This window comes from Bombina bombina, chromosome 3 (assembly GCF_027579735.1).
Source record: "Bombina bombina isolate aBomBom1 chromosome 3, aBomBom1.pri, whole genome shotgun sequence".
In the NCBI taxonomy this organism is placed as follows: Eukaryota; Metazoa; Chordata; class Amphibia; order Anura; family Bombinatoridae; genus Bombina; species Bombina bombina.
In genome coordinates this window covers 597700035-597725459 of record NC_069501.1, presented here as the reverse complement: position 1 = coordinate 597725459, position 25425 = coordinate 597700035, and the positions used below count along the sequence as shown (strand labels likewise).

General features: G+C 40.2%; 1 protein-coding gene across 1 annotated transcript in view; it reads left to right on the top strand.

Moving 5' to 3' along the window:
* Positions 1–25425, top strand: part of STPG1 (sperm tail PG-rich repeat containing 1) — a 362003-nt gene that overhangs the window by 58514 nt on the left and 278064 nt on the right. The window contains exon 3 of the mRNA XM_053707188.1: positions 25193–25314. Coding sequence (XP_053563163.1) covers positions 25193–25314 — 122 coding nt within the window. The remainder of the gene's footprint in view (positions 1–25192; positions 25315–25425) is intronic.

The window sequence follows — 25425 nt, the reverse complement described above, 5'->3', positions numbered from 1 at the left end:
GAACACGCTTTGGAGATACGTATAGAGCGGGTGGGACCGCTCTATACGTCATTCATTATGAAATAAGGAAATGGCTAATGGGAGGAGTGAGGAACGGCACAGTAGGGTAATTTTAAACATCTTTATCATATAAATATATGCTCGTTTTCAGAAAATAAGTTAGCGATGATAATCTTTTCACTGTGACTAAATTGATGATGTATAGGGATAGTTGAACATTTACCTTCACTTTAAACAGCTCTTTTACCTCCAATAAATTACAAAGTCCCCCAACAGTAAAACCCCAACCCAAACAGCCCCCCAAATTGAGAAACCTAACTCTAAATAAAATCTAAGCTACTTTTACTGCCCATCAAAACCCTAATCTAAATAAAAAAACCACCCCAAAAAATTAAATCGGCCAATAGGATTTAAGTAGCTCTCATCCAATTGGCTGATTTGAAAATGTCAGCCAATAGGAATGTACGGTACCTCATATTTAAACGGGTACCTTGCATTCAAGCTTCATGCCTCCACAGCTCTGCGACACCAGGATGAAGAAAGAAGATGACCCTGCGATGGTTCAAGATGTCGCCGCCTGGATGAAGATGGATGTTTAGACTTCAGGAACCGTGAGTAGATTTTCTGGAGTTAGTGTTAGGTGTTTTTAAAAAAAATTTGTGGTGTTTTTTTTTTTTTAAAGATTAGGGTTTTGATGGGCAGTAAAAGAGCTGAATGCCCATACAAATGCCCCTTTAGGGGCAATGGGTAGTTTAGGATTTTTTTAGACTTAGGTTTTTTTATTTTGGGGGTTGGTTGGGTGGGAGGTTTTACTTTTAGGGGGGAGTTTGTAATTTTTTTTTAGGTAAAAGAGCTGTTTAACTTAGGGCAATGCCCTACAAAAAGGCCCTTTTAAGAGCTATTGGTAGTTTTTTGTTAGGTTGGGGGGGGGGGGCTTTTTTGTTTTTATAGGGCTATTAGATTAGGTGTAATTTTTATTATTTTGGATAATTTCGTTTTTGATTTTTGTAATCTTAGTGTTTTTTAATTTTTTGAAATGTTAGCATTTTTTTTGTAATGTTAGATTTTTAATTTTTTTTGTAGTATTACATTTATTTAAATTTGTAATATAGGTTTTTTATTTTTCGTAGTGTTAGTTTTTTTTAATCATGTAATTTAGGATTTTTAATTGGTAGTTTATTTTATTTAATTAGAATAGTTATGTTCGGTTAATTTATAGTTTAATTTTAGGATTTTTTTTATTTCACAGGTAAGTTTATATTTATTTATTATAACTGTTAATTTAAAGTAAGGAGGTGTTAGGTTTAGGGGTTAATAGTTTAATTATTTTTTTTGCGATGTGGGTAGCCGGCCGTGTAGGGGTTAATAGGTAGGCTGACCATATTGCCGCTTTAAAAAACGTCATTTTTTGAGTGTGGAATGGTTGCTGCGTTACAGGGTAAAATATTTGTGCTATAGCTATACTGCCGCAACTTGTAATATGCATTACCTGCCATTCCACGCGCAAAGGCCAATTTGTTTTAGCGGTATAGCCGTACCGCACCATAGCGCAAAACTTGTAATCTAGCCGTCAGATAGAAACAGGGGCGTAGCTACACAGGTCTTAGCTAAGACAAAGTCCAGACTTTTGGGGGCTTAGCCATCTAGTGCCACAGTAACATGGCTGTCCGAGCTGTGGCAGCATGATGCACTGTTTCAGGTCTATTCTTCAATCAACATTATTAGTGCAGAGTTCACTTTTTGCTTTACAATGTTTTTTTGTAATTTCACCATAATTTTGCAAGATTTCATAATAATCTTCATTAAACTGGGGAGGCAAATAAAGTGATTGTGCCTGCACAAGCCAGATGCATGGTCCCTAACAAATCTCAGGACAACTATTTGTTTACTTAAAGTTCCTTTACAATGAGATGAGGTTACTGAGGAAATATCTTCCTTTTTTACTCAGATATTTTCATGTGATATTTTCTCCTCAGCTTTTTACAGACATTCTGCATCACTTTCATGTGATTTAGCATTTGAGTAAATTGCATTTAATGTAGTTCTGTAACCAAGAAATTAAAAAAATGCACAAATGGATTATATTATAAAAATACATAATTTTCAATACGCTATCTTTCAGTTTTCACAATTGCTACGTCTTTGATTTTTCTAATTTCTAAATATTAAAAATAAGAATTCAGTTATCTTTGGAACTTGGAATCTTGTGTATGTTCAGTATATACCTATCTATATTTATTAAATGACCCTGCCTCACAGTATTATTATGGTAAGAAATAAAGAATAAGGAGTTAGTGGTGCTGTTAAAACAAGGAGCGCCTTGCTAATACTTTTCCGTGGGCCAGTGAGGTCTCCACTAGAAAACAAGCAGTATCCTCAATCCTCAGGATATCACCTTTGCAAACTGGAGGTAAAGCTAATAGGACATACTGGTCTAAATTGACTGTCATGCTCAGTGAGTGGGCAGTGGCTTCTGTAATGTAAATCGAGTATATATATATATATATATATATATATATATATATATATATATCAATATAGAAAAGAAGCACTCACTGAACTTTCTCCAACAGTGACAAAAGTTTAATGAAGTTTTAGTGACGTTTCGGGACAGCAACAGTCCCTTCCTCTGACCAATTAACAATGTGTAAAAACAGCCTTTAAATAGGCTCCAGATAACACTCCCCACAAGATTGACCAATCACGGCCAAATATTGAACACACCCCTCATTGTGACCAATCAAAGTCAGTAATAGATACCAATATGTTTGTGTAGTGAAAATATCGTTGACAAAAAATACATAAAATTAAAATAAGATTGGACCCTGAATAGTCACTTCAATGGGGCAATCACACTCCAGTCAGGTGCATGAGTAGGCAAATAGGATAATAAGTAAACTAGGTGTAATAGACAAACAAAGTTGGTGATCGAAATTCCACCAATCAGCAACTTTCTTACACTCACAATTCAACACGTCATCCGAAGGTAACTATGGCATACGCCTCTTATCGCTAAGGACGCCAAAAGCAATCACAAAGCCAGATAGGAAAGTGTTATAATAAAGTTTAGAGTGATGGGATATAAATGTCGCCCTCCCAGATCACCTCATAGGAAAATCATTTTGACATCCACACCGGCTATAATCACACATATAGTGCCCAATCCTTACAATTGGAACCAAAATGTCACCTGTCAACCTCACACTGTCAAACCTTGTCAGTATAATGTGAAAACCCAGACGACATATAATCAAATATCTGGTGCGATTAAAATACAGAGCACATTTGATGGATGATCGGCTTATATGATTTTACACACATCGCTAAAGTAAATAAAGTGGCGATATTTAGCCAATCACGGAGCCTAAGAAGACAAGCCTGAATACATGTAGGCGTGTCCTAGCTGTTGAATCATTTTGATAGGTTGCCCGCGACAAGTGGGCGTAATAGACACCACAATAGACTCGCTGTTACGCCTTCAGTAAAATCACACCATCAGAGTAAACATAGTGGCGACATTTGGCCAATCAAAGAGCTGAATTCGTAGAGGCGTGTTTATGCTGTTCAATCATCATAGGCTGCCCGCGAACAGTGGGCGTATTCAACACCACAGTAAACATGCCTTAAACCTACACTAGCGTTTGCAACCCAAGTAACTCCGCAAAGTTAAATCCTACAAAAACAATCTCTGCTAGACAAAAGACTATGCCCTAATGCAATCACCAGAGCTCTAAATGTACCCTCACAGGCACCAGACTTTGTATACTGAACCTCCCAGTATCCTCATATTTGCTGGTATCGATCGGATGTATCAAATTCAATGTTATAACCTAATCAACTCGACCCGGACAATCTGAAAATGGGCATAAAAACAAACAATAAAAATAAACAATAAAAATATATAAAGAATGATCTAACACACCAAAACAAAAATTTCTTCGTTCGGCCAGAATCTATATCACTAGCCTAATCCAAAACATATACTGAGATGACAAGAGTTGCCACTGGAAGTCCCTCTTCCACCCTATTAGATGAAATCACATTGTGTGTATATAAAAATGTGTCAATGTCTATTTAGAAAAAATGTGTGATTCTGTCATTAAACATAGTCCCAGAGGGCACCCTATTGTTATAAGATAGAAATCCAGAGGACCATATCCCCGAGGCCACCACAAAACAAAGGGAAATATACCAACCGGTACAGTCCTATCCTGCTGCAACAGACATAGAGTAAGATAAACCCCAGAGCGGCATCAACAGGGTACCGAATCTACAATAAAAAAGTGTTGTGATAAGTGAATTAAAATAGCTAAAAACATTATTTTGCACTAATAGAACTAACAAAGACCAATGTTATTGTGTGACATCAGATCTAAAAGAGGAGGACCACTAGAGAAAGACACAGTTAATGTACTATTAATAGTATATCCCCATCAATGTTGCTCAAAATTACATTAAAGTTACAATGAAGCCTCCATGAAGTTACCGTGAAGTTACAAAACAAGTTATCTCAAACAATGGATTATGCACTCTCAGAGAAAAGAAAAAAGAAAAGGAAGAAGAAGAAGAAAAAGAAGAAGAAAAAGAAGAAGAGAAAAGAAAAAGGCAAAGAAAAAGAAAGAGAAAAAAGAGAAAAACAAGGAACATGGTACTCTTCAAGCTTCTCCTGTTACTCACAACAAAAAGAAGAAACCCCCAAGGGGTAAATGGATCATAGACTCCCGCACTATTGGGCAGTAAACTCCCCACACATAGGACTGTGAACTCTCAAATATTATCATAGATAGCATTGCCATCCTGTATGGGTGTTGAGACCCCTAGGGTGCAAGGTCCCAAGTTCGTATATCCATCTTGATTCTTTGCGTAGCAGCATGTTTCCTCTATCTCCTCCCCTTCTTGGGATTGGCACATGATCGATCAATCTAAATCTTAGATCATTAACTGAGTGTCCTGCCTCCAAGAAATGTCTAGCCACCGGCTGGTCTGCCTTTCCACTTCTTATGGCCAAACGAATGCTTGACCTATGGTTGGCCATCCTAGTTCTGGCGTCGTCCGTTGTTTTGCCTGTGTAAAATTTGCCACAGGGACAATTCAAGAGATATACTACAAACTGAGTAGTGCAGGTTAGAAAATGCTTGATCTCATACGTTTTATTGCTCTCTTGGTGGCGGAAATGAGTGCCAGTTAGCATTCCACTGCAAGTCACACAGCTGATGCAGCGATAGCATCCTTTCTTTTTTGTCTTGAGCCATGTTCGTGTGCCCCCTTCAGGGTTGACGTCAGCTTTGACCAGATAATCTCTTAGGTTTCTTCCTCGCCTAAAACCAATCCTGGGTGCTCTCCAGTTTTTAAATGGTAAGGTGTGATCAGCTTCAACCAGTCTCCATTCTTCTTTAATGATACGAGTTAGCGGTATGACATCCGGAGAATATGTGGTCACAAAAGTGAGTTGATTCTCTGGCTTAGGGGGAATATCCGTTGCTGGTTCCATAGTTTGCAATGCTTGGGTTTTCATCTCTAGCAAGCCTCTTCGCTTATATCCCCTTTCCACAAACCATTGTGTCATTTCTTGTAGCTGTTGTTCACATAATGCTTCATTGGTGTTGTTTCTAACTACCCGTTGATATTGGGCCTTAGGAATATTGTGAATGAGGCTGGGTTGGTGGCAACTTCTGGCATGTAATAATGAGTTGCGGTCAGTGGCTTTACGAAATAAGGTTGTCCCCAATCTTCTATGTTTAATGACAGAATCACACATTTTTTCTGAATAGACATTGACACATTTTTATATACACACAATGTGGTTTCATCTAATAGGGTGGAAGAGGGACTTCCAGTGGCAACTCTTGTCATCTCAGTATATGTTTTGGATTAGGCTAGTGATATAGATTCTGGCCGAACGAAGAAATTTTTGTTTTGGTGTGTTAGATCATTCTTTATATATTTTTATTGTTTATTTTTATTGTTTGTTTTTATGCCCATTTTCAGATTGTCCGGGTCGAGTTGATTAGGTTATAACATTGAATTTGATACATCCGATCGATACCAGCAAATATGAGGATACTGGGAGGTTCAGTATACAAAGTCTGGTGCCTGTGAGGGTACATTTAGAGCTCTGGTGATTGCATTAGGGCATAGTCTTTTGTCTAGCAGAGATTGTTTTTGTAGGATTTAACTTTGCAGAGTTACTTGGGTTGCAAACGCTAGTGTAGGTTTAAGGCATGTTTACTGTGGTGTTGAATACGCTCACTGTTCGCGGGCAGCCTATGATGATTGAACAGCATAAACACGCCTCTACGAATTCAGCTCTTTGATTGGCCAAATGTCGCCACTATGTTTACTCTGATGGTGTGATTTTACTGAAGGCGTAACAGCGAGTCTATTGTGGTGTCTATTACGCCCACTTGTCGCGGGCAACCTATCAAAATGATTCAACAGCTAGGACACGCCTACATGTATTCAGGCTTGTCTTCTTAGGCTCCGTGATTGGCTAAATATCGCCACTTTGTTTACTTTAGCGATGTGTGTAAAATCATATAAGCCGATCATCCATCGAATGTGCTCTGTATGTTAATCGCACCAGATATTTGATTATATTTCGTCTGGGTTTTCACATTATACTGACAAGGTTTGACAGTGTGAGGTTGACAGGTGACATTTTGGTTCCAATTGTAAAGATTGGGCACTATATGTGTGATTATAGCCGGTGTGGATGTCAAAACGATTTTCCTATGAGGTGATCTGGGAGGGCGACATTTATATCCCATCACTCTAAACTTTATTATAACACTTTCCTATCTGGCTTTGTGATTGCTTTAGGCGTCCTTAGCGATAAGGGGCGTATGCCATAGTTACCTTCGGATGACGTGTTGAATTGTGAGTGTAAGAAAGTTGCTGATTGGTGGAATTTCGATCACCAACTTTGTTTGTCTATTACACCTAGTTTACTTATTATCCTATTTGCCTACTCATGCACCTGACTGGAGTGCGATTGCCCCATTGAAGTGACTATTCAGGGTCCAATCTTATTTTAATTTTATGTATTTTTTGTCAACGATATTTTCACTACACAAACATATTGGTATCTATTACTGACTTTGATTGGTCACAATGAGGGGTGTGTTCAATATTTGGCCGTGATTGGTCAATCTTGTGGGGAGTGTTATCTGGAGCCTATTTAAAGGCTGTTTTTACACATTGTTAATTGGTCAGAGGAAGAGACTGTTGTTGTCCCGAAACGTCACTAAAACTTCATTAAACTTTTGTCACTGTTGGAGAATGTTCAGTGAGTGCTTCTTTTCTATATTGCTACAAATTACCTTCATAGCACCCTGACAAGCTGCAAGTGTTGGTGAGAGTGCATTTACACCAATTCTTTGAAAAAAATAAAATATATATATATATATATATATATATATATATGTGTGTATATATATATATATATATATATATATATATATATATATATATCTAAATATATATATACAGGTGAAACTCGAAAAATTAGAATATCGTGCAAAAGTTCATTTATTTCACTAATGCAACCTAAAAGGTGAAACTAATATATGAAATAGACTCATTACATGCAAAGCAAGATAGTTCAAGCAGTGATTTGTCATAATTGTGATGATCATGGCTTACAGCTGATTAAAACCCCAAATCCACAATCTCAGAAAATTAGAATATTACATGCAATCAATAAAACAAGGGTTGTACATAGAACAATATCGGACCTCTGAAAAGTATAAGCATGCATACTGTATGTACTCAGTACTTGGTTTGGGCCCCTTTTGCAGCAATTACTGCCTTAATGCGGCGTGGCATGGAAGCTATCAGCCTGTGGCACTGCTGAGGTGTTATGGAAGACCAGGATGCTTCAATAGTGGCCTTCAGATCTTCTGCATTGTTCGGTCTCATGTCTCTCATCTTTCTCTTGGCAATGCCCCATGGATTCTCTATGGGGTTCAGGTCAGGCGAGTTTGCTGGCCAATCAAGCACAGTAATCCCATGGTCATTGAACCAGGTTTTGGTGCTTTTGGCAGTGTGGGCAGGTGCCAAGTCCTGCTGGAAAATTAAGTCAGCATCCCCATAGAGCTCATCGGCGGAAGGAAGCATGAAGTGCTCCAAAATCTCCTGGTAGACGGCTGAGTTGACCCTGGACTTAATGAAGCACAGTGGACCAACACCAGCAGATGACATGGCTCCCCAAATCAACACAGACTGTGGAAACTTCACACTGTATTTCAAGCATCTTGCAGTGTGTGCATCTCCATTCTTTCTCCATACTCTGGGTCCTTGGTTTCCAAATGAAATGCAAAATTTGCTCTCATCAGAAAAGAGGACTTTGGACCACTGAGCAACAGACCAGGTCTGTTTTTCTTTAGCCCAGGTAAGATACTTCTGATGTTTTTTGTTGTTCAAGAGTGGCTTGACAAGAGGAATACGACATTTGAAGCTCATGTCCAGGATTCGTCTGTTTGTGGTGGCTCTTGATGCACTGATTCCAGCCTCAGTCCACTCCTTGTGAAAGTCCCCAACACTTTTGAATGGCCATTTCCTGACAATCCTCTCCAGGCTGCGGTCATCCCTGCTGCTTGTGCACCTTTTTCTTCCACACTTTTCCCTTCCACATAACTTTCTATTAATGTGCTTTGATACAGCACTTGGCAACATCCAACTTCTTTTGCAATTACCTTTTGAGGCTTTCCCTCGTTATGGAGGGTGTCAATGATGGTTTTCTGCACAACTGTCAGGTCAGCAGTCTTTCCCATGATTGTGATTCCTTCTGAACCAGACTGAGAGACCATTTAAAGGCTCAGGAACCCTTTGCAGGTGTTATGGCTTAATTAGCTGATTGGAGTGGGACACTTTGAGCCTAGAATATTGCACCTTTTCACAATATTCTAATTTTCTGAGATTGTGGATTTGGGGTTTTCATGAGCTGTAAGCCATAATCGTCATAATTATGACAAATCACGGCTTAAACTATCTTGCTTTGCATGTAATGAGTCTATCTCATATACAGTGAGGCCCTGGTTTACGCACGACTCGGTATACGAAATTTCGGTTTACGAAATCGAAATTTGAAGAAAAATTGACTCGGTTTACGAATTTTTTTCGCAATACGAAACAAAATGCCGGTTTGCCCCCCTCGGTTTACGAATATTTTTCGCTATACGAAACCAGTGGCCCCTGTGCCCCCTGCATACTCAAGTATGATTGAATTAATGAAGTTTGGGTACCAGTGTGGAGGTGTTGGAGAGGTTTTGGAGCCATTTTGCAGCAAGTTGTTGAGCCTTTTGGAGTCATTTGCAGCAAGTTGTTAAGCCTTTTGGAGCCATTTGCAGCAAGTTGTGGAGCCTTTTGGAGACATTGGAGCCATTTGCAGCAAGTTGTTAAGCCTTTTGGAGCATTTTTTGGACACTTTATTTGAATTTTTTCGGACCTCCGGAACGCATTAATTGATTTTCAATGCATTCCTATGGGAAAACGTGTTTCGGTTTACGAATTTTTCGCAATACGAAACGACCCGGAGAACGAATTAAATTCGTAAACCGAGGCCTCACTGTATTAGTTTCACCTTTTAGGTTGCATTAGTGAAATAAATTAACTTTTGCACGATATTCAAATTTTTCGAGTTTCACCTGTGTGTATATATATATATATATATATATATATATATATATAGCTCCATCTATCAACTTTGACTATTTTATCCCTTTAAGGGCAACTATGTGTCATTCTCTGCTCCAGTGACGTGCGGTGAGGTCAGACACTGGTGAAGCACTGGCTATGAAACACCCACGAAACAAACGCATATATAAATATTTTATATATATATATATATATATATATATATATATATATATATACAAACATACATATATCATTAAATTACTGTCACCAACAAGTATTTAGCACCTAAAAAGAGTTAGTTATGTCAACATCTAGCACATAACGCAAGTACTGGACAGAGACAGACATACCCACACACACACAGGCAGACAAAACCCCACACACAGTCAGACAGACCCACACACACAGGCAGACAGAAAAACCCACACACACAGGCAGACAACAAAACCCCACACACAGTCAGACAGACCCACACACACAGGCAGACAGAAAAACCCACACACACAGGCAGACAGAAAAACCCACACACACAGGCAGACAGACACCCACTCACACAGGCAGACAGACACCCACTCACACAGGCAGACAGACACCCACTCACACAGGCAGACAGACACCCACTCACACAGGCAGACAGACACCCACTCACACAGGCAGACAGACACCCACTCACACAGGCAGACAGACACCCACTCATACAGGCAGACAGACACCCACTCACACAGGCAGACAGACCCACTCACACAGGCAGACAGACTCACTCACACAGGCAGACAGACCCACTCACACAGGCAGACAGACAGACCCACACACAGGCAGACAGACAGACCCACACACAGGCAGACAGACAGACCCACACACAGGCAGACAGACAGACCCACACACAGGCAGACAGACAGACCCACACACAGGCAGACAGACAGACCCACACACACACACACAGGCAGACAGACCCACACACACACAGGCAGACAGACCCACACACACACAGGCAGACAGACCCACACACACACAGGCAGAATGAACCACTCACAGACAGGCAGACCCACACACACAGGCAGACATACCCACACACACACAGACCCCCACACACAGACAGACCCCCACACACAGACAGACCCCCACAACCAGACAGACCCACTCACAGAGACAGACCCACTCACACAGGGAGACAGACCCACACACACACACACAGGCAGACAGACACACACAGGCAGGCAGACATTCCCACACACACAGGCAGGCAGACATTTCCACACACACAGGCAGACAGACCCACTCACACAGGCAGACAGACCCACTCACACAGACAGACAGACCCATTTCCAGCAGTCACTTGCTGACTTCAAGTACAAAAAAGTTTCCCATCATGCCATAATTCACAACACACTATAAACTAATCTAACCTTTCTTGGCACTAAGGTAGAGCAGTTGCACAGCTGCAATGCACAAAGCAACAGTGGTTGTGTGCTAGAGTCAGTCCCTATTCCACTCATCTAGACCAGCCACACAGCTAATGTACACCTCAGTGCTGTTAGTGTGCACTGCAATGTCACTAATGTCCCTCAGCTATAGCTGTGTTATGAGCAGACTGTAGACATACTCAATGAAGCTGATATTAGTTATTTATACATGTCCCTTGCTACCCTTAACTTTTGTAACAGGTAGGTTACTCATCAGATGTATATCCTCTTAATGTTGTAAGTCATGAGAACACAACAGAAGCTAGACCAGATACATTTCCAATGCATGTCTTTTAACCAGTTATGACCATATATGTGACTCCTAAACACCTTATACTAGATCAGAATACACCTGCAACACTTTTATTTGAGGATCACCTCTTCTGGGGCACTCCGTGTTAAGCAAGTTTTGTACACTACAGTATGTGATGTTAATTTTTTCCTGATCTAAGGGATTGTCACTAATGAATCATTTGTGTTTCACATAGAGCAAGTGTTAAAGCCATTATCATCCTTTTACCATGTAACTTCCTGCTCAGATAAACAGGCATCTAGATTAAGTAATGCTCAAAATAAATAACTTAATTTACTTAATCTAGATGCCTGTTTACATGAGCAGGAAGTTACATGGTGAAAGGAATGGCTTTAACACTTGGCTGGCTTGCTATATAGGAATCGCTAATGATTCTTTAGTCCCATACTGTTATGTACAAAATTTGCTTAACACGGAATGCCCCAGGAGAGATGATCCACAAATAAAAGTGCATTGCCGCAGCCAACTCCACTACATCTGATCTCATATGCGGATGCGTGATGGGTATTACTATATTGTTCTCTTCTGAATTGTTTTTGGCTGTTTTTATTTATTGCAGGTAAAGGAAAAGTTTTGTCACAAAACTCCTCCTTTACCTGCAATAAATAAAAACATATACAATTCAGAAGAGAAAGAATATAGTATTACCCGTCACGCATCCGTATATGAGATCAGGATCAGATCATCTATTGAAATTTTGATGACTGCAGTGTAGATGAACACTGCAGCAGACTCCTGACCGGCCAGCTTTAGGGGGAAACTACTAGTAAGTTTACTTACCATAACCAGTGTGGTCACTTGTCTCCACTACACCAGACCATTCAGGGCAGGACAAGTCACATGTACTAAGTTCTAGACTCAGCGGGTCCTTCACACAGTCGCGTCGCCATCCGTCGTGTGTGCTATCTACCTGCGTCAGCATAACACACGCCTCTTTGTAGATGAAGGAAAGAGAAAAAGATGCAGGCATTGCTGTGGGTAACTTTCAGTTATGGACATCAGCTGAATTTTCAGTTAACTGTTTTCCCTTTAAAAGGCAGGCCTAGCCCTCTCTCTGTATGTCTATGAATAAGAGTGCAGTTTGCACTCGAAACTAGTCAGACAATTTTCTGTCTATTTTTCTACCCTGCCTTGCCTCTGTCGTTTTTTGTACCTTTTGCTCTTGCCTGTACAGCGGTTGTAGCTGTTTATTTTTTATGGCTTTTCAAATAAAGACTTATTGTTTTTAAGTTACCCACAGCAGTGCCTGCATCTTTTTCTCTTTCCTTCATCTACAAAGTGGCTGGGTTTCGCCACTGCTACGGCACTCCGTTGGCTCTCTATGGAAGGACTATACTGATACCGGCGTCACTTCCGGTTGTCTCGCTGAGTCCGCAGACGCTGCTAGGAACGCCGCACCTAAATAACACACGCCTCCTCTAGGCTCCACAAGACAGAGTGATGTCACTAAGACCTGATTGGCTCCTGTGGTTGCTTTTGGGAGTGTATGAGTCGCGAGGAGCTTAAGCAGAACCACTTGGTGGCGCTAGCTCTCATGGCTCATACACTTAATTAGCAAGATATCCATGTTGTGCAATGGAGTCTGCTCCAAAGCACTTACAGTAGAATTGCTTAATCAATAAATGCATTATAAAAATATTTTTTTTCCTGACAAATTTCAGAGTTACTTCCACTTATTTATGCCCCGTATGACAGCCATCTGCCAATCACCAAACACATATATGTATATACTGTGAACTCTTGCACATGCAATGCAGGACCTAGTGCCTCAGAAAGTGTGCATAAAAAAAGGTGCACATTTTGATAATGTAAGTAAACTTTATTTATTTTTTTTTAAATGTCATGCTCTATTTTAATCATTAAAGTTTAACTTTGACTTTACTGAACCTTTAAGGACATTTTTCCACTGAAGAGTTCTTAGCCATATAAATACATAAGTAAAAAGTTCAATGTCGCAAAGATGTTAGAAGCTGTTCTTTTAAAGTATTCCCACTAGAGGGCAGGATTAAATCACACAATGTCAAGGAAAGAAAACTAAACTAATATACATTACTAGTAAAAGTTTATGTCCATGTACAGATCTTGTATGTGTGTATATAATTATATATATATATATATATATATATATATATATATATATATATATATATATATATATATATATATATATACCGGTGTATATATAGTTCATTGCAGCTTTGGGCTAGATTACGAGTGGCACGCTAACTGTAGAGCACGAGAGATATGGGGTATTTCTTGCCTTTTTGCATGTGGCAGAAATAGTGTGTGTGTTACAAGTTGAAAGTAAATGCGTTCTCTTAAACAGAATCTAATTTAACGCGTGTCAGTTTAAGCACTGCTTCAGAGCTCTGCTTAACTCATATGCAAGACAAACAAGTTGCACAAAACCCATACAAATTTCATTTAACAGTACAGTTACGCTCATATTAACTTATCTGATAAAATTATTTTAGAAAATTGCATTAAAAAGTTATAAGGGCTGAAAGATATGAGGTCTCAGGTATTAAAAAAATAAGCCTACAAAGGGTTTTAACATAGAGATACATACCTACACGTCTAAATATGTATGTGTATGTGTGTGTGTGTGTGTATATATATATAAGTGCAATGGAGCCCTTTGCTGTCAAGTAACTGAAAACATTAAATTTTAATCAATATTCATATTTAAAGGGCCACTGTAAGTAAATATTTTCTATGCCTGTTACTAACTAACTACCCCAAATACGCTTTTTATCAATAGCATTTCTTTAACATATCTCTACGGTATGTCAGAAATCTTGTCTGCAAATTTAATTGTTTTCCAAACCCACTCCGTGGGTATCCTTTGCTCTGTACCAATCCGTTTACAATACCTAGGTTTCAAAATGGCGGTTTAAACACAAAGTTATTGGTTTAAGTATTTTGAACATGCAGTGCTGAAAATAGTGGGCAGGATAACGTGACATCATCGGCGAATAAAAGATATAACTTTTAGAACGTTATGAAACTTCGTTTTGGAGAAAATATAGGTCAGTAGGTTTTAATTAATGTATATTAACTTTAATATGTTAGTTGTTTAGCTTAAAAATTATAACAGAAAGTAATCCTTTAATAATTACAAAAAAATAATCTAAAATTACAAAAAATAAAAAACTCCACAAATTACAAAAAAAAAAACTAAACATAATCTCTATGAAAATAAAAAAGCCCCTCAAAATAAAAACACCCTACTAAACTACCAATAGCCCTTAAAATGGCCTTTTGTAGGGCATTGCCCTAAGTTAAACAGCTCTTTTACTTTAAAAAAATACTAAGTCCCCCATAACAGTAACCCCCCCCCCCCGCCAAACCCCCCAAATAAAAAAACCTAGCACTAAAAAAAACTATCCATTGTCCCTAAAGGGGCATTTGTATGGGCATTGCCCTTAAAAGGGCATTCAGCTCTTTTACTGCGCTTAAAAGGGCAATCAGCTCTTTTACAGCCAATTAAATCCGTAATCTTAAAAATAAAAAATAAAATAAAAAAAATCCTAAAACTAAGCCCCAAATAGGTACTCACAATTCCTGAAGTCCGGTGTTCTGGTAAGGGACCGAACTTTTCAAAAGAGCGAACCATGCCACTTCCTGTGACGTTTCATCAGCTGTTGCACTCATTTTGCCCCTAATACGCATGCGTGCCAGCGTCGTCACATTACCTGGACGCATACGTCACTGTGAAACTATTTAGAATTGTGAAATTCTGAAACCTTTGTATAGCGCATGCGTTGGCTTTTCTATCACAAATGGGGGTTTTTTATGGAACGATGTGTATTCAACACTGTATGTGAATTATGGTGTGAAACAGAAATAAATGTATATACTTATTTAAAAATATTTATTTATATATCACCTCAAACACGGAACGATGTTTATTTGTCCCTGCATGACAAACAGCCACTCGGCTATCGCCACTGCATGTCGTATTTTAAAGTAAACATAAAGTGAAGTGCTTTGAATGCACGTCTTCTTGTTTGTATGCGTATCACGTGACAGCCTTCAGACAATCAGTAGCACATGTATATATTGTGATCTTTTGCACATGCTTAATAGGAGCTGGTGCCTCACAAAGGGCTAGATTACGAGTGGTGCGCTATCATTTGAGCGTGATATTTTTTGTGGCTGTTTGTGCACAGGTTAAATTCCGGCTGTATTACAAGTTGAAAGTAAATGCAACACGTGAGTGCACTTGTGATTTACGCTAAAAACATAAATTATGCTTACCTGATAATGTTCTTTTCTTCTGATGGGAAGAGTCCACAGCTGCATTCATTACTTTTGGGAATTCAGAACCTGGCCACCAGGAGAAGGCATAGACACCCCAGCCAAAGGCTTCAAATACCTCCCCCACTTCCCTCATCCCCCAATCATTCTGCCAAGGGAACAAGGAACAGTAGGAGAAATATCAGGGTGAAAAAAGATGCCAGAAGAACAAAAATGTACTGCCGCCCTATAGATAAAGCGCGAACGGGAGCTGTGGACTCTTCCCGTCAGAAGAAAAGAAAATAATCAGGTAAGCATAATTTATGTTTTTCTTCTTAAACAGGAAGAGTCCACAGCTGTATTCATTACTTTTAGGAAAACAATACCCAAGCTAGAGGACACTGAATGCAAACAAAGGGTGGGTACAAAAAAAATGAGACTCCTTCGAAAGGCAACACAGCCTGAAGTTACTCGACACCCAACAAAAAACTATAAACTACAAGGGGAAAAAAACGGAGCCCGGGTAACCACTTACCAGTTACACAACCTGCAAAGCCGTGCTAGAGACCACTCAGACCCAGAGTCTGCTGAGCACAAAGGCTTCCGAGGAGTCAGCCCTGTGACACTCAGCTCCCACAAAAATTATTCTCAACCTAATCAAAAAAACCTCTATCAACCCCCGAGAGGGAGAGTAGAGGAACCCAAAAGAGATCCGAAGGACCATCCAACACGGGCTCAAGTCAAACTGGTCAAAAATCCATATCTACTCCCGAGAGGGAGAATAGAGGACCCCATGAGATATCCAAAGAAACAAATCAAACTTAGAGCAACTCGAGGTTGCCACAGGACCACTGTCCATGGAAACAAACTCCTTAGAAGGACAAGGCCCAGAAGATAAGTCCATAGTCAGGAGAAAACGTCACTAGGATGACCGGAAGGGCACCCTCATATCCCTGACACAGCACCATACCAACCATGGTGTTACAGAAAACCGCGAGTTCCCCCTTGCAACCTAGACAAGTCAAAACCCGTCAGGCTAGGCAAGCATAGACAAGTAAAGACAAAAAAAAAAACCGTCCTAGTAGCTTAAAAAGGGCTCGCCAATGGGGCACAGAGCCACCTGTGAGCAAAACTCGCGATGACTAAACACCAGGCAGCAAAGCTGTTCTACGCCATCGTGGGACTCATCCCACCGAGAAGTGACGAAATTTTTTGACAACGGCTCCTGACCAGAATGTTCCGGAATCCAAGGAGCGATCCATCCCGGCAGCAGCCGCCGCCAGTAGAGAGATTGGCACTAAGAGTCCCCCCATCAAAGGGGAGGACAGGTTCAATAAAAGTACATGGTCCATACTACAAAAAGCAGACTGATCCCCGGCCTTCCTTCCAGGATAACAGTCCCAACCCAAAGGCTAGTGAAGGACCGAAGACAAGAGTCTCAGACCTTCGGAAGAAAAAGGATGGATCTGCAAGGAATCAAACCCCCAGAGTAGAACTCTAACCACTACTAAAAAAATTGGCATGCTACCCTGCACGATGACAGAAACCCCATGCTCGGGTCCAAGGACCCCTACACTGCAGCCTTCCATAAAAATGGAACACTCCTCAAGGAAGAAATCACTCTGACCCACAGCATTCTGATACCAGAATAGAAAAAAAACTGTGAGGCGAGAAAACAAGGACCCACGGGCCCTTCGCAGATACTGAGGTACCTCCAAATCAAGGAGAACACGTAAGAACCCCTTCCCCACCCTAGGTGAGAAGAAGAGGATTAATCAATGGTAACCACCCTACCAAAAGAGGCTAAACCAATCGCCAATATTGTCAGCCCAGTTGGTACAGCAATTGGAGCCTACCAGAAAGCATCAGATGTCCCAGCAGACAAGTAGGGACCTGTCAGAAAACCTCAAACTGAAGCCTCAGGCTGATATTAAACTCCCATGAGAGTCAGAAACCCCCACCCCCTCCAAACGGACATGAGGGAGAACCAAACCCTAAGGTTAAGCAGAACAGTCCATACCCGTTCCAGGCAAGAGACATGGTCCTAAGCCAGAGTCCTCGAAAAACTGAACCAATCCGAAGATCTTAAGCTCCTGAGGAACCCATAAGCTGCCTCCTATGGTTAGAAGCGCACCCAGACAGTGCCTTCCACCATCTAAAGTGCATAGATATAAAGTACCTAGCAACATCCACAAACCCAAGAGTCTGAAAAAAACTCCCGACCAGTTTAGGAAAGGGGCAACCAGTACCCTTGGAAGGTAATCCATGTAGACAGGCCTAACGACCTGACCCACATGCTGGAAAAGATAATTGGTCAATTTCTTGACCCCAGACAGGCGAAAAGACTGTAACTGACCCCAGACCTCCTACCCTCAAGCCCGAAGGGCTAAATCTGCAATAAGATTGACGGATAGCACCCGAGAGTCTAAAGACCATGGTATGACAAGGGGCAGTTCTTATCTTGATAAGACGATAGTCTCCAGAGATCCTTGCAGGATCGGACTCCCGACATCCTTGAAATGGAATAACAACGGGAGCCTCGCAGCTCCTGGTAGAAAGGCAGGGTGACCCCTGCACTCCATGTACTAGAGCAAACGTAACACTGAGAAAAGGAAGAAGGGCATGACCGCACTTTCAGAACACAATGACCCAACCCAAGACAGAAGGGAAGGAAACATTGCCACCGCAAAAGGAATGCAACTAGGCTACAAGAGTCGTCATCCGGAAGATACTGCAAGTGAAGACGCAAATCGTCCACTACTCAGATACTAGACCTCCGGAAATCAATCACATCTCCAGACTCCAAAGGAATGGAAACCTATGGTTCAGAGTTCCCAGGGATCCTAGGAACCACAATGACGTCTGAAAAAGTCACACATCCCAAGCAATATTGCAAGAAACAAAATAACTTATATCTGAGCTCACAACCTTCCTACCAGAAGCATTGTATCTATGCCCCAGGCCCCATACTTTGTAGTAGGATCCGAGCCCGGAGTGCATAACACTAGGCCATAAGAGACATTTTTAGAATCTGACAGGATAATCAGCACCACGAGGGTGACATGAAACCAAGAAACAGTAGACTGTGCATGACCATTACCTGACTGGTGCGAGAACACTCTAGTAACTATCTAAGGTCCAAGAAAAACCGACCTGAAGGTTCGATAATACTAGAACTAGAAAACATAACCTCGATCTTAACCAAATATCCGACGTGAGCTTATACAAAACAAATCAAATACATCCTATCGGATCGAAATAAAAGTAAGGCAGCACCCACCAACCGGATCAGCCGATCAAAGGCCCCCTTCACCCAAGATCAGAACTGGAACCGATACATAAAAGAAAAAAAGAAAAGCGGAGACGTCAAGGAGATTAGCTTCATCCCCAAATGTCTAACCCAGTTTGCCATCCGGCATCTAAGGCCTCGGATCCCTTGGCCCACTAGGACTGGGATCCTCTAGCAACGCCAAAACATGCCTTAGTAGGACACAAAGACGTGCAAACTTATAACGGAAGGCAAAATTATCCCTCGCCGGATCGACAAACGACTCCAGCCTTAAGGTTGGGGCCCCTGAAGCCTCAGAGGCCCATGCTTCCCCAGGTGGCCGAACTGAATCTGGCGATCCCACACCCAACGGGCCCTGGTTGACAGAACACGGACAGAATCTTAAAAATATTTCACTTGGGAGATACAAATGAGCCAGCGCCATAGATATGGCCATGCGGAACCGTGCCGTAACCTCTGAAAGAAACAAGCCACCTTCCGGAGAAGGAGTAAAGGCCATAGGTACACCTGCTTGCATAGCAAAGGAAAGTTCTGGGACATGCGCCTCAGAGGACCTAGAATCCTTGGGGGCGGATGGCCCAACTCACTCTGAGGACCCTGAATTGGGAGAAAAGAGTACTCTGGAACGACAATCGGAACATAACTTATGGGCATGGATATTCCGGGCCATTTCATATTCATCACAAGACACATTCTCCGCATTGGAGACATCAGTGTCTAAAAAATCAGAATCCTCTATCTTGGGATTACAATAATGACAAACACTAATTGGCACCCTTTTTTACACCCCCAATGGCTGGGGCACTCACCACCTCCTGTGAACCAGACAACCAACAAGCAGAACTCTCTCTGTCGCCACACATTCAGAATACGGAAGTGAAAAACAACGTAACCTCACCTGGTCACGAGGAGCACCGTGCAAGTCATAAAAAAAGGTAGCACAAATCTAAAGATCGCGCCAATTGATAATGCCGTAATGTTCCGAAAAGCCATGAACCTAAAGTATTACTACACATCAGCAGATAGAACCACATAACAAACATGATTAAAGTCCACCCTGTTCAATAACCCCCCTCAGGAGATATTATCCCATGATTCCTATTTTAAGATAAAAGGAGTCCCACTGGGACCCTACCTTCTCGTTAACATCACGTTCACATAATGAAGTAAAATGAAACAATCTTACCGTAATCTACGCAGTGGAACAGGAACACGGCCCTTCAAGTGTGACAGATAGTAGCCTCGCTTCTGACATGGACTCGAGTGAATAAAGGCAGACAGCGAAACTCTTCAACGCTGATTGCCAAGGAGTTGTTAATATGAGTCCGGATGGTTTTGCAAGAAAGACTCTCCCTGCATCCTGGACTCTAACCTTCATCCATGCTCTCACTGAGAGGCTGACAGGGCTACTTAAAACTCCAGTCCCATTTCGAAGAGTACTACCCTCCATAAGAGATTATCTTCAAACTTCTGACACTTCTCTGCCAACCTCCTGTGATGAAAGGCAAAGAATGACTGGGGGATGAGGGAAGTGGGGGAGGTATTTGAATCCTTTGGCTGGGGTGTCTTTGCCTCCTCCTGGTGGCCAGGTTCTGAATTCCCAAATGTAATGAATGCAGCTGTGGACTCTCCCGGTTTAAGAAGAAAATGAATCCTGTAACTTCAGAGATCAGGTTAAGTGTTATGCGACTCAAAAATGTTTTATAAAACACATAAAAAATACATTTAAAAGTACAGTGACATATATGCACACATAAATACAGATATACATATGTATAGAAATACATACATATATCTCATTGCAATCCTGTGCTCTTGTTTGTGCAAGCTTGCGGCTGTTATTGTTTTTTAAAAAATGAGGCTCCATTAACCCCTTAATGACAACTGACGTACCAGGTACGTCCTGCAAAAACTTGCAGTTAGTGACAATGGACGTACCTGGTATGTCAGTTGTCTAAGAGAGTGCTGGAAGCGATCGCAATCGCTTCCAGCAGCTCTCAGGGTATTGCAGTGATGCCTCGATATTGAGGCATCCTGCAATACCCTTTAAAAAGCATCCGATGCAGAGAGAGCCACTCTGTGGCCCTCTCTGCACCGGTAGCGATGGGGCCGTTCGTTGGTGGGTGGGAGCTTACAGGGAGGAGGGTGGGCGGCCCATCGCTACCCGGCATCCGGTTCCTTCAAGTGCATTGTGCACGCCGGATGCCGGGAGCGTGCGGGGGGGCTGCGTGCACGCGCGCGCGTGCGTGTGTGTGCGCGCGCGCAGCAATCACTGGCACTGCCACCAATGAATTTTGGTAAGAGGGAGGGGGGCAGCAAACAGTTAATTTTTTTTTAATAATAATAGGATCTGGTAGGGTTAGGGGGGTGGGGGGTACTGGGGGGGGCAGCTACACTACAGAAAAAATGAAAAAAAAACATTTAAAAATAAAAAAAAAAACACTTTATTTTTTGGGGAAAACTGGGTACTGGCAGACAGCTGCCAGTACCCAAGATGGTGGCAATTAGGTAGGTGGAGAGGGTTAGAGAGGTGTTTGGGGGGGATCAGGGAGGTTGGGGGTTAAGGCAGGGGTCCATCACAGCTGAATAATTAAAAAAAAAAAAAAAAAAAAAAAACACCTTTTATTTTAGTACTGGCAGACTTTCTGCCAGTACTTAAGATGGCGGGGACAATTGTGGGGTGGGGGAGGGAAGAGAGCTGTCTGGGAGGGATCAGGGGGTGGGATGTGTCAGGTGGGAGGCTAATCTCTACACTAAAGCTAAAATTAACCCTGCAAGCTCTCTACAAGCTACCTAATTAACCCCTTCACTGCTGGGCTTAATACAAGTGTGGTGCGCAGCAGCATTTAGCGGCCTCCTAATTGCCAAAAAGCAACGCCAAAGCCATATATGTCTGCTATTTCTGAACAAAGGAGATCCCAGAGAAGCATTTACAACCATTTGTGCCATAATTGCACAAGCTGTTTGTAAATAATTTAAGTGAGAAACCTAAAATTGTGAAAAATGTCACTTTTTTTTTTATTTGCTCGCATTTGGCGGTGAAATGGTGGCATGAAATATACCAAAATGGGCCTAGATCAATACTTTGGGTTGTCTACTACACTACACTAAAGCTAAAATTAACCCTTCAAGGTCCCTACAAGATCCCTAATTAACCCCTTCACTGCTGGGCATAATACACGTGTGGTGCGCAGCTGCATTTAGCGGCCTTCTAATTACCAAAAAGCAACGCCAAAGCCATATATGTCTGCTATTTGTGAACAAAGGGGATCCCAGAGAAGCATTTACAACCATTTGTGCCATAATTGCACAAACTGTTTGTAAATAATTTCAGTGAGAAACCTAAAGTTTGTGACAAAATTTGTGAAAAAGTGAACAATTTTTATTATTTGCTCGCATTTGGCAGTGAAATGGTGGCATGAAATATACCAAAATGGGCATAAATCAATACTTTGGGTTGTCTTCTAAAAAAAAATATATACATGTCAAGGGATATTCAGGGATTCCGGACAGATATCAGTGTTCCAATGTAACTAGCGCTAATTTTGAAAAAAAAGTGGTTTGGAAATAGCAAAGTTCTACTTGTACTTATTGCCCTATAACTTGCAAAAAAAGCAAACAACATGTAACCATTGGGTATTTCTAAACTCAGGACAACATTTAGAAACTATTTAGCATGGGTGTTTTTTGGTGGTTGTAGATGTGTAACAGATTTTGGAGGTCAAAGTTAGAAAAAGTGTGTTTTTTTCCATTTTTTCCTCATATTTTATATATTTTTTATATTAAATTATAAGATGTGATGAAAAAAATGGTATCTTTAGAAAGTCCATTTAATGGCGAGAAAAACGGTATATAATATGTGTGGGTACAGTAAATGAGTAAGAGGAAAATTACAGCTAAACACAAACACTGCAGAAATTTAAAAATAGCCATTGTCATTAAGGGTAAGAAAACTGAAAAATGGTCCGGTCATTAAGGGGTTAAAGGGATACAACCCAAATTTTTTTCTTTTGTGATTCAGATAGAGCACGACATTTTAAGCAACTTTCTAATTTACTCCTATTATCAAATTTTCTTCATTCTCTTGGTATCTTTATTTGAAATGCAAGAATGTAAGTTTAGATGCCGGCCCATTTTTTATGAACAACCTGGGTTGTTCTTGCTGATTGGTGGATAAATTCATCTACCAATAAAAAAGTGCTGTCCAGAGATTTCTGAACCAAAAAAGGCCTAGATGCCTTCTTTTTTAAATAAAGATAGCAAGAGAATGAAGAAAATTTGATAATAGGAGTAAATTAGAAAGTTGCTTAAAATTGCATGCTCTATCTGAATCATGAAAGAAAACATTTGGGTTCAGTGTCCCTTTAAAGTCTATGGGGGAATATGCGACTGTGAAAGTGCAAAAGTTTTACTTGCGACCTGTAAGACATGCGCAATGGGGAAAAAAGTAGAGTGCAGATAAAGCACTCGCGGGAGTGAAAATTTGTGCTTCACTCGTTATCTAGGCCAAAGTATGCATATAAAAAGACTGTACAATTTGATAATGGCAGTAAATTGGAAAGTTTTTTTAGTATTGCATGCTCTTTCTGATTTACAAAAGTTTAATTCTAGCTTTAATAACCAATGAAACTGCACTAATAATTTCTTTTTTTCCAAGAATGTCATGTAATGTACGAAGTTAACACTTGAATTATATTGATTGCATCAATCATAGTTTGCAACATTGTCTCACATTTATGTTTGCGTATTATTTTTTTGTTGTGATTATCTGTAAGCACATTTATATATTTTCAAACTATGTGGTTGATCACAATCCTGTACATGTTTTGGTAGATAACGATTTCTGAACTTCAGCCGGTATTGTCAGTTTGTTTTTACAGCGATCAAAATTGTAAAAGGCTTCTGCCCTTACACCCCTGAAAGTTAAAATTGTTAACTTGCAAAAACAACACAAACTGCTCCTGAGTCTACCTAGGTATACTTTTTCAACAAAGGACTTTGTTGTGTGTGTAGGAGAACAAAACAAATGAGATAATATAAATAAATTAGAAAGTTATTTAAAGGGACATAATACTCAGATGCTAAATCACTTGAAAGTGGTGCAGCATAAATGTAAAAAGCTGACAAGAAAATATCACCTGAGTGTATCTATGTAAAAAATGATGATATTTTACCTCAACATTTTTTCAGCTCACCAGAGTAAGTGCTTTGTAAACAGTTATACTCCAGCTGCAAGTTTAGAAAAAATAAATAAAAACAATAGCCAATCAGCAATAGGCAGTGTTGAGGTAATGTTTTGATCTAATGAGATTTTACTGAAATCTCATGAGATTTCATAGAATTTACTTAAAGAGACCGTAAACTGTAAAACTGATTTTATATTTATGTATTTTCAATGACTTGTTATACCAGCTGCAGAGTATAAAATGTATGAGAAATTGCATTTTTAGATTTATTTGTGTATATGAAGTAGCTGGTTTTGTGCTTTTAAACCACAGCCTATTTCAATGGGTTGAGCTTCAGGTAATATCAAATCTCATTATGTTATCACTTTCTGTACACACACTTGCTTCCTTATCTTATATTTTACTGGGAAACTAAAGCTTAATACATAGAGAGAACAATGGAAAATTGTCATTTTATTACTTAACTATCCTGTACCCCACTGTGAGTTTAATTTCTTCTGCTGGCTGTGTTTTCTTAGGCTATTCAATAGCTGAGACTCCAGTATCAACACTTTCAGTATAGGTTGGGAAACCACAAGCTAAATCAGCTATTTCAAAGGCCAAAAGGAGCTCCTTGTAAACAATTAAATACACTCCAGCAGGTATAATGGATCATTGGGAACAATTTAAATGGGAGATTTTTTTGGGTGAACTGTCCCTTTAAACTGAATAGGAAAATAACATGACTATGCCTGCACATGGCAGATGCACACTCCCTAGGTTGTCCTGGGACAAGCATCCTGACTGGCTGCTTAAAGCCTCTTTGCAGTAGGGTGTGAATACTTTGGAAAGTTGCGGTAAAATATCTTCCTTTTTTACATAGAGATGTTCAGGTGATCTTTTCTAGTCAGCTTTTTACAGCTATGCTGCATCAGTATCAAGTGCTTCAACATCTGCGTATCATGTCCCTTTAAAATTGTATGCTCTAATCTTGAAAGAAAAAAAATGTTTTTTCATGTCCCTTTTAAAGGTATTATTTACCAATTAGGTTTTTTCATTCCCTAATTATTTATTTTTCCATCTTCAGGATTTAAGATACCGGCCAGTCCTTGCTCAATTCCTACAAAATACCAGACAATATTTATCCAGGATTCTGAAAAGAAAGGTTTCAGTTCAAGAACACAAAGGTTTTCATATGGTCTTACCCAGGTAATTCAGCAATGTAATATTGATAAAATCATATTCTTATATTTAAATATATATTATATATTTAGAAGACAGAATACGCTGTATTTTGTTAATGTAGTTTTTTTTTAAAAT